The sequence below is a fragment of the Nicotiana tabacum genome, chromosome 11, assembly GCF_000715075.1.
Source record: "Nicotiana tabacum cultivar K326 chromosome 11, ASM71507v2, whole genome shotgun sequence".
NCBI lineage: Eukaryota > Viridiplantae > Streptophyta > Magnoliopsida > Solanales > Solanaceae > Nicotiana > Nicotiana tabacum.
Window position 1 is genome coordinate 59140141 of NC_134090.1, and position 10483 is coordinate 59150623.

Here is a 10483-nt window from a genome sequence, read left to right on the forward strand (position 1 = left end):
TGAAATGACCGCGAAAAGTGGCCCTGAGAACTGGGCTGTTCTGCTTCACTCTACGGCTGTTATGCAGCCCGCAGACCTGTTCTGCGGTCGCATAATGCACCACAGAACCTCCCTCCACAAAAGTCCAAGGAACATTATGCGACCAAAGTGCGGCCCGCAAAATGGTTATATGGTCACATAATTGGCCGTGAAACTGACCTCAAAGTTGGCCAAAAAGACTGCTTCACTTTGCAGCTATTCTGCGGCTCGCAGAGTGATTATGCGGCCGCATAATGGGCCGCAGAAATGTCTACTTCTGCAAAAATATTTCCTTGAACTCCGCTGCTCCATCCGAAAAGTCCGAACATTAACCCCTACGCCTACTTCGGCATCACAAAATCCGCCTTTTTGTTTTAGGAAAAGTTTACAGGACCTTACAATTTTGTTGGTTTCAACTTTTTCAAAGATTTGTCATCATTAAAATATCGTTACCTTCATGAACTCACCACAATCGTCTAACTTAGACCGATCGAGCTATTGTCTGATAGACGGAGTTGGAAAGTAGGGCCGGCTTTTGGGTAAAGCCACTAAAGCCCAGGCTTTAGACCCCCAATTTTTTACCCTTTAATGTTTTTTTAAATTAAGTATTTTCACTTCTATTACATATCTTGGTAAAAACTTAAAAGGAAAGATGTCTTTGTTTCTTAAAAATGGGCCCCTAACTTGTAAATACAAAAAAATTTGGAAGGAAACAAGTGATTATTCTTTTTCTTTAGTCTTTTTCTTATTAAATATTATGTAAACCTTTCCACTTCCTTTCTTGATTTCCATAATATTTGATTTTCTTTTTTAATTGTCTCAGTTCTCACCAAACATTATTACTATTAGATTTTTTCTTTGTGCCTTCAAAAAATCTCATTATTCTGCATTTTTTGTCAATCAAGCTAAACCCTACAAGAAGTACATTAAACGCAACAAATATTAATTTTTACATCGAGTTAATGAATCAGCTTCTTCTATTCCAATTTTTGGTATTAATTTTCATCTAACATTGCTTTTCTTGATATTTTAAATACGTACGCATATATTATCCTTTTAGTATTTATTAAAATTTAAATATGTCAAATAGAAAGTATGAATCCGGTAATTCAAAACTTAAGAAAAAAAGAAAAGTTGATCTTTAATACAATCCCAAAAGAAGAGATGGTAGTACTCTAATCAATATGCTCAATCAGATAAAAAGACTTGATTGTATTCCAAATGCTTATATTACTTATAGAATAATGATAATAGTTCATGTAACAATTACCTCTGGCCACCCTCGATCACAAACTAGAAATTTAAAAGAAGATTTTCAAAACTAAAATTGATAAAATCTTACTTAAGATCAACCATGACACAAGAGATTGAATGGATCGGCCATGGCACAAGAGATTGAATGGATCGGATTTAGCTATATTATCAATTGAAAAAGAATTTTCAAAATAAATTGAAGATAAGACAATTATTCATAATTTTGCATCTCAAAAAGCTAGAACATTAGATTTCAAATAAGTAATACATATGAAAGTTTTTATTTAAGGAAAAAAAATTAAAGGCCTCTTATGGAAGTTTGGCTTTAGACCCTCAAAAGTACTGAGTCGCCCTTGTTGGGAAGTCAAAGAGAAGAAAAAGAAAAATAAGAAATTAAGCAACTTCGACTTCACTTGTTTCAAAAGTTTATTTCATCATGTTAGTATGTTAAAAATTAGTTTACTAATCACTTTAGCACAAGTCAACAGTCCTGTTTTCTGAAGTCAGTCAAGATCAGTAACTGGGAAAGTTCCCAAACACATTTATAATTAAATATATATCTCTCAACGAATAGAGAATGTACAGTACTTTCGATACGGGTTTTGCTGAACGAAGTAACTTTTGTCCAAATCTTATGTATTTGTCTTAAAAATTATTAAATTATGCATAAATTATTAATTTAAAATTCAATAACTTAAAAGAATTAGAATACTGAACTCATAAGTTTTAAATCCTTGATTCGCATAGTAGTTGTTTATATTATGGCTTTATGACTTACTTGCTAGTCAATATTAGCTAACCAAATCTTACTAACAAGAAAAGAAAACTTTCATCACTCCCACGTGAGAATTTTCTCAAGTTAGCCATGCATGAGCATTTATTGGGTTTAAAATAATTAAGTCTATTAGCAAATTGACTACAAATTAAATTTTGGTTTACTATTGCAAATTGTGCTTAGATCTAAGTTACTTGAATACGGATGCGGATTCGATATGGGGTGAGAATCTGGAGGTCAAATTCGTTATCACATAAATTTTAGAATTCGGGATACGATTCGGCATACTCGTTTTGTTGAAAAATAACTTTTGTTTTTAGTCAACAATGCAATTTAAATCAATTTCTAATTAATTGAGCTAAATAATCAACGATTATTATGAAATTATGACTTGGTTAATTTTTTTAAAAAAATTATTGATTAAATATTCATGGCTTACTTTTACTATTCAACTTCAATAATGACGAGTACTGTGATACATCTTGCAAATTTGGATGATTCGATACAAATACGACAGCATTTTTGGAGAACCTGAGCAACATAGATTTAGATATTGCTTTTGTGTTTCACTAGGTCTTCCCATATTCTACCAATATAATTAGTTCACATATTTGACTAGGTACATTATATTGTTCAACAGATTCAAACTTAAATTAACATAGTATCCAGCATGTAAAGGAATCTATCTCATTGGAACCCTATAAGTGAATATATATACTAGTATATAACTAGTTGATTTTAAGGTCACATAACTCAAGATTTTAATAAAGAAGCAAATATATCTGCTTATTTCTTTCCAAAAAAAAAAAATGATAGGGTGGGCAGATATTTACAAGGTTGTTGAAGCCATGGCACCACTCTATGTGGCATTAGGTCTAGGTTATGGTTCTGTAAAATGGTGGCACAAATTTAGTGCTGAACATTGTGATGCTATAAATAGACTGAACTATTTCTTTGTTCTTCCTTTCTTCACATTTGACTTCATCTCCCAAGTAAATCCCTATAAAATGAGCTATCTCTTCATTTGTGGTGATCTTATTGCTAAAGCCATCATAGGTTTTGTTCTTACTTTGTGGGCTAATTTCTATAGAAAAGGAAACTTTTCTTGGTCCATAACAAGTTTCTCCTTTTGTAGTTTAACTAATGCTCTTGTTATAGGGATTCCTGTATTGCATGCCATGAGTCCTCAAGTAGGAGTTGATCTAGTGATTCAATCATTGGCTATCCAATTTCTCATATGGTCTATAATCATACAATTTATGATGGAATTGAGAAATGCAAAAAATGAGATGACTTTTGATAATACTAATCAGGATTTAGAAGGAAATAATACAACATCTACAGCCACAAAAACACCAACTTTGGGGTCAGTCATGAAGGTTGTATGGACTAAGCTCTCCAAGAACCCTAATTTTTATGCTTGTTTTCTGGGCATAATGTGGTCTCTTGTAGCTAACAGGTATGTTAAAAATTATTTTTATTTTAGAAATATTTCTTTTTTTGTCACTTTTTATGTTCTTTTATCGTAGAACTTCTAAGTATATTTTGAGAGCTTTAATGGCCGAATGAAAGTGAATTCAGTGGGTTCAACTGAACGTACTATTTTATGCTCAACTCACTTATACATTTGTAAAAGTACAAATTATAATTATATATCACATTCGAAGGAATGCATATCAATAATGTCAAAGGCAGGAAGTGGCATTGGAATGTTTACTATTGGTGAGATTTTCATTCCTTGGATTTTGTCATAGTTTATTTATTAAAAAATATCATTTCAAACCAAACTTTTATAATATTTATTATAATTTTCAGTTAATTTAACTACATTGTATGAGAATTAGGACAATACTATGTAATAATCGAGGATCTATAACTTATAGCTTAAATTTAACCTCCAAGTTACCACCTGAAAATTATTGAAATAAATAATCGGTTAGATTCAATATTTACTTTTTCTAATTGGTATATGTAGATTTACACTGATCACATTCGATTATACATATGTTGCATATGAATTATACATATATTATATATTCACTGTTATTTTTAGTTTAAGCGGTTTGATGAATACCTATTTAGATTAATTCTTCAAAATTTATTCCTTTGAAACTAATCATCTCAATCTAAATAAGACATACTTTGAAGTTTTTTCTTTTCCTTCTTCCCTCCTTTTATTCACTCTTAAAGTTCGACAGTTTAAAGCAACATATATCATATATTTTATCGATTTTGTTTTAGTAAATAGAAAAAAACTCAAACTTGTAAGATCAATCCACGGAAAATATTTTTTGTTATACCAAATTTGATAGTCTGGACACCCTTAAATTTGATAGTTTGGATATTATAGCATTTTTTTATATTATAGCATTCACAAAATCTTAAAAATAATTTCTATCAAATAATGCAGGTGTATTTGTGGCAATGCAAGAGAAAATAATGGCCGGAGGAACACGTGTCGTAATGTTTGGACTATTATTGAGGTTTGTTGTAGGACCAGCTACAATGACCGTTGGATCCTTCGTCGTAGGTTTACATGGTAATGTTTTACGAGCCGCCATTCTCCAGGTAATTAATTTTTTTTTCAGTAATTAAAATCTTTCATTTGCTCAAATTTGGTTGGGAGGATTTTGAATGTTAACATTATGGTCCAAGGAAATTAAGTGTAAAATAAATTAAGAATTCTATGATAGAAGGCAGCATTACCTTCAGGAATTAATACATATTACGAATTTTCAAAGGAATTTTTTTTTTTTTTTTTTTGGTTTATTTATATTTTTCCTTAATCTATAAGGCAAATGGCAAGCTTTAATTATATTTATGATTGAAGGCAGCATTACCCCCAGGAATTGCGTCCTTTGTTTTGGCAAAAGAATATGGAGTGCACCCTGAGATTGTTAGCGCTGTGTAAGTTATTTCACTACTCATTTCTTTTTCATTTGTCATCGACTAGTAAATATTACTAGTATTCTCATAAGAGGAAATTCGTGAATGAGGCTAATAGTACAAACCTTTTCACCAAAGTAAATGGTTTTGTAAAAAGTAACTTTGTTCATAACCGACTTAATTACTCTCACCTCAACTAATTTTATGGAATACCTGCTATCTCTTACCAACACAGATGCAGATTAGATATGAGTATCGAACTTGGACACATAGAAAGAATCACTTAGTGTTCATACTTTGGTCGGTAAAATTTTAACCTGAGATCATCATGGGGCTTACCTAGCCTTTTAATACTGGGTTTAACTGAACCTATAATTTTTTATGTGGTCATGAATTCATGTATAGAAATTTAGTAAATTTGTAGCAAATAGTATATATGAACCTATAATTTTAAAAAATTAAATGAGTCCATGATTAAACCTTTAAAGGCTGAATCCTAGGGTTTGAATTCTGAATCCGTCTCTGAACATTATGGTTCTCAGCCAATTTCATTAATCACTAGGTCACATTATGTGTTTTGTAAGAAGTATTTTCACCATACCAAATGAATATTTAACCTTCTTTCTGCAATTGTTTTCCATATAACTTGAGTACTCCGTGAAATGGTCTGATTATTGACCGTATGGATCTTATATATGTGAATTTTATTTCAGGGTAATCATCGGCATTCTGGTCTCACTTCCCATTATGATCGCTTATTATGCAATTTCAGAGCTTACACATTGAAAACTTTTGAGTTTCCAACCTTCGTGGACTCAATAATCTTGTTGCAGTTTTCTTCTTTTTTTCTTTTTTCTTTTTTCCTTTTTCTTTTTTGCAAGTTGTCGACCTTTAATCCCCCACCTCATCCCTTTATTTTATTTTTTTGTCAGAAAATTGACAATTAATAGAGCAATTAAAACTTGTCTGATCTATGATGATGATGAGTTCCTTGTTTTAATTAATATTAATTGTAGAAGCATGAATCTCTAAATCAAAATATTAACCGGCTCAACTAATTCCAAAATTTTGATCGACTTTGATATACTTTTAAGAAACTATTAAAAAGTATCTTTAAATGGAATTTGATCTAAAATAAGATTGTAACTCTTTGAAAAAGTATAATTGTGTGGGCCACTTGAATGGAAAAGAAAACCCTCTTTGATTACCTTTCTACTATTTCAACTATGTATAATTTAACACATGTAGTATAACTCTCGAGTTCAATGCAGCTGTACAGGACAACATAGCAGTATACAATAATTGAGGAATTTTTCAAATATCTAGTTTTTGAATTGAGGATGAAAAAACGCTGTAGCTAGCTGACAAGTAAAAATTATGACTAACAGTAATAAAAATTGAGCGGCCGACACGAGTTGTTGGAGTCGAATGATACTGAAATTCAGTAAACAAAAACCAATGCCCTAACTTTACAATTTCATTTGAAATAGGTGTCGGTGGAGTCCAGTATTCCAGGAAGAACTAAATTATAAGCAGCTCACTAATAGCTTAAATTAAAAATATTCTGTGGAAATATAATATATGATAATCTATTTATAATATGTATAATTATGTGTAATTAATGTATAATATATGTATATTAACTAAAAAATATATAATGCACGGCCAACTATTTGTATAACGATCTCATTTTTCAATTTGTTGTAAGCCGAGTCTGACACAAGCATGAAGTTATGCCCATTAAACTAGAACCGTTAACTTGGACTTTATAATTGGCTAAATACATAGATAGGTACCGGAATTTGGCACCGCTTTTTACATGGACACTTAAAGCCTGAGTATTTTCTATCAAGCATTCAAATATCCTCCCAAGTGCGCCAATTAAACCCAAACCTTATATCTGGTCTTAAAAATTAGGAGCGTACATGTAAACATTGCTGATGTATAATATATAGCCAATGAAAATCCTCCACATGTCTAATTATTCCACATAAGTTGTCTTTGCCTTAAAAAGTAAATGTCGATTTCTTTTTTACCCTAAATCAAACCTGATTCTTAATCCATTTCCCCTCATCTATACGTTTTTCCAATACCTAGCTTCCCACCATAAAACCCGACAAAAATTTTGGTCGATTATTATTCGATTTCAATTTTCTTCCATGCTTGCAAGTGTATTTTGTTGTTTAACCGATTTATAAGTAAGGTATTTGTTGAGATGCTGGATGCATGTATACAATTTAGGAGCCCGGGTTAATGAGCTATTACTTTTCAGGATTAATCAAGATTTTTAATACAGGTAAGCTTGTATATTCTTTATATTTATGATTGTTATAGTTGTCGTGGTGAATTTGAAATTTGCTCTGAAAATCTAGCGGCTTTTTCATGTCTGATTGAGACATCTTCTGAGCTGGGCTTTTTATTTTTTGTTGTGTTTTCCAGTGTAAAATCTCAATTATATCAAGTGAATATATTCAAGCCCGATTTTACCATGGTTGTACTTTTACCAATGATGTCAAGCCAAAATATATAGGTGAGAGAGACATGAAAATCTTCGGTAATGACAAAGATCACTTTTCCTTGGTTGAATTGCAGTTTTATTCTAAAGATCTTGGGTACAATATTGTTGTTGGTTGCTATATTTTGAACCCTAAAACCAAAGACTTTGTTTTGTTGGAAAATGGCACTCATCTTTATAATATTGTCTCTCCTTTTAAACCTTTATAGTACAACGACAACAAAATACCCAGTAAGATCTCAGTAGTGGGATCTGGGGAGAGTAGAGTATACGCAGACCTTACCCCTACCCCGAAAAGGGCAGAGAGGCTGTTTCCAGGAGACTCTCGACTCAACAGGAGAGGCAATAATATCATAAAAAAAACAAGAGAAAAGACATGTAACAACAAAAGATACCAGAAAAAAAATAACCACAACAAATAAGTGAAAGGACAATAACACAAAACTATGCAAAACAACAATGTGAATACAACAAAGACCGCTAACAAACCTAAACGAAGCTCTATCAGACTACCCGGTACAAAGAGGAAAGAACTCTCGACTACCGCCTAACCTACCACCCTAATGCTCGACCTCCGCATATTTCTATCAAGAGTCATGTTATCGGCAATCTGAAGCGTACCATGTCCTGCCTGATCACCTTGCCCCAATACTTCTTACGCCACCCTCTACCTCTTCTCGTACCTGCCAAAGTCAACCGCTCACACCTCCTAACTGGTGCATCTAGGCTTCTCCTCCTTACGTGTCCGAACCATCTAAGTCGCGCTTCCCGCATCTTGTCGTCCACAGGAGACACGCCCACCTCTCCCGAATATCTTCATTCTGAATCTTATCCAAACTAGTATGCCCACACATCCATCTCAACATCCTAATTTCTGCTACTTTCATCTTCTGGATATGTGAATTCTTGACTGGACAACACTCAGCTCCATACAAATGGTCGGTCTAACCACCCCTTTACAGAACTTACCTTTGAGTTTCGGTGGCACATTCTTGTCACACAGGACTCCAGATGCTAACCTCCAGTTCATCTACCCCACTCCAATATGGTGCATAACATCCTCGTCGATCTCCCCATCTCTTTAGATAATTGACCCTAAGTACTTAAAACTTTCTCTCTTGAGGATGACCTATGAGTCAAGCCTGACTTCCACATCTGCTTCCCCCGTCACGTCGCTGAACTTACATTCCACATATTCCGTTTTAGTCCTACTCAACTTGAAACCTTTAGACTCAAGAGCCTGCCTAGTTTCCCATTAACGTCGCCTTGTGTTTCATCAATCAGAACTATATCATCAGCAAACAACATACACCATGACACCTCTCCTTAGATATGTTGTGTCAGTGCGTCCATCGCCAGAGAAAATAAGAACGGGCTGAGCGCAGATCCTTGGTGTAATCCTATAACCACCGAAAAAGGCTCTGAGTTACCTCCCACAGTCCTAACCCGAGTCATAGCTTCATCATACATATCCTTTATCGCCCTAATGTAAGCCACCGGCATGCCTTTCACCTCTAGACACCTCCAAAGGACATCCCTAGGGACATTGTCATATGCCTTCTCTAGGTCAATAAACACCATATGCAAATCCCTCTTCCTATCCATGTATAGTTCCACCAACCTCCTGATAAGGTGGATAGCTTCCGTAGTAGAACGGCCCGACATGAACCCGAACTAGTTTTCCGATATAGACTTAGTAACTTTCATTATATGACTTAGTAACTTTCCTTATCCTCCCTTCCACCATCATCTCCCAAACTTTCATTATATGACTTAGTAACTTGATACCCATGTAGTTGTTAAAATTCTGGATATCCCATTTGTTCTTGTACACCGGAATCATTGTACTCCACTGCCACTCATTATGCATCCTCTTTGTCCTGAAGATAACATTAAACAACCCAGTCAGCCACTCCAAACCTACCCTACCCATATATCTCCAAAACTCTACTGGAATCTTGTCAGGTCCGGTCGCTTTGCCGACTCATCTTACCTATCGCACCATGACCTCCTCAACCTTAATGTCCTACAATTCCTAAAGTCTTAGTGACTCTCGAGTGCCCCAATTGCCCTAACACGATGTTTCCATCGCCTCTTCATTCAGAAGTTTATGAAAGTACGACTACCATCTTTGCCTAATCTGGGCCTCTTCCGTCAATACTCGACTGTCCTCGTCTTTGATGAACCTCACTTGATCCAGGTCGCGAGCCTTCTTCTCTCTTGCTTTGGCCAACCAAAACAACTTCTTGTCCCCACCTTTGCCCCCAAGTTCCTCGTAAAGCCGACCAAAAGCAGCAGTCTTAGCCTCCGCGACTGCTACTTTCGCCTCCTTATATCTTTCTCTATTCGCTCTCCTCTGATCCTCATCGGTGCTCTCTACTAACTTAATGTACGCCGCTTTCTTGGCTTCCACTTTACCTTGGATCACATCATTCCAGCAGCAGTCGCCTCGGTGCCCGCCATAATAGCCTTTCGAAACTCCCAACACCTCTCTTGCTGCCTCCCTTATACAGTCCGCTGTCGCCGTCCACATAGAGCTAGCGTCCCTACCACTCTTCCAGGCACCTATATTCGTCAGCCGCCCCTCCAACTCCTGTGCATTATCCTTAGACAAAGCTCCCCACCTGGTCATCGACGGACCCCGTACAAACCTCTTCTTTCTCTTCATCAAAATACCGACGTCCATCACTAGGAGCCTATGTTAAGTTGCGAGGATCTCACTCGGGATCACCTTGTAATCCTGGCACAACCCCCTATCACACCTTCTGAGGAGGAGATAGTCAATTCAAGTCTTAGACACCATACTCCAGAAAGTAATCAAATGTTCCTCCCTCTTTGGAAACATAGAGTTCACGATCACCAACGCAAAAGCTCTAGCGAAATCCAATAGTGAGGTACCACCCCTGTTCCTATCACCAAAGCCAAAGCCACCGTGCTCCTCATCATAGCCACCAGTAGACGACCCAATATGACCATTAAAATCCTCTCCTATAAATAGCTTCTTCGTCGGCGGAATACCCCTCACCACCTCATTC

The 10483-nt window shown here is 35.2% G+C and overlaps 2 protein-coding genes across 2 annotated transcripts; one reads left to right on the top strand and one right to left on the bottom strand.

Moving 5' to 3' along the window:
- The first annotated feature begins 2856 nt into the window (after positions 1–2856).
- LOC107766792 (auxin efflux carrier component 5-like) lies at positions 2857–5909 on the top strand. Its single transcript, XM_016585641.1, has 5 exons — positions 2857–3506; positions 3684–3769; positions 4458–4615; positions 4878–4954; positions 5647–5909. Exons 1-5 carry the CDS (start codon positions 2857–2859, stop codon positions 5717–5719), a joined length of 1044 nt encoding a protein of 347 aa, XP_016441127.1. The 3' UTR covers positions 5720–5909.
- Positions 5910–9570: 3661 nt separating this feature from the next.
- LOC142165869 (uncharacterized) lies at positions 9571–10134 on the bottom strand. The gene has a single exon (XM_075224250.1). It carries the CDS (start codon positions 10132–10134, stop codon positions 9571–9573), a length of 564 nt encoding a protein of 187 aa, XP_075080351.1.
- Positions 10135–10483: the final 349 nt, after the last annotated feature.

Excerpts from the sequence above, each read along its gene's own strand:
- LOC107766792 (XM_016585641.1), top strand. The coding sequence starts at position 2,857 with ATGATAGGGTGGGCAGATATTTACAAGGTTGTTGAAGCCATGGCACCA. Across the intron at positions 3,770-4,457 it reads CATTGGAATGTTTACTATTG|GTGTATTTGTGGCAATGCAA; the intron begins GTGAGATTTTCA and ends CAAATAATGCAG. Across the intron at positions 4,616-4,877 it reads TACGAGCCGCCATTCTCCAG|GCAGCATTACCCCCAGGAAT; the intron begins GTAATTAATTTT and ends TTATGATTGAAG.
- LOC142165869 (XM_075224250.1), bottom strand. The coding sequence starts at position 10,134 with ATGGACGTCGGTATTTTGATGAAGAGAAAGAAGAGGTTTGTACGGGGT.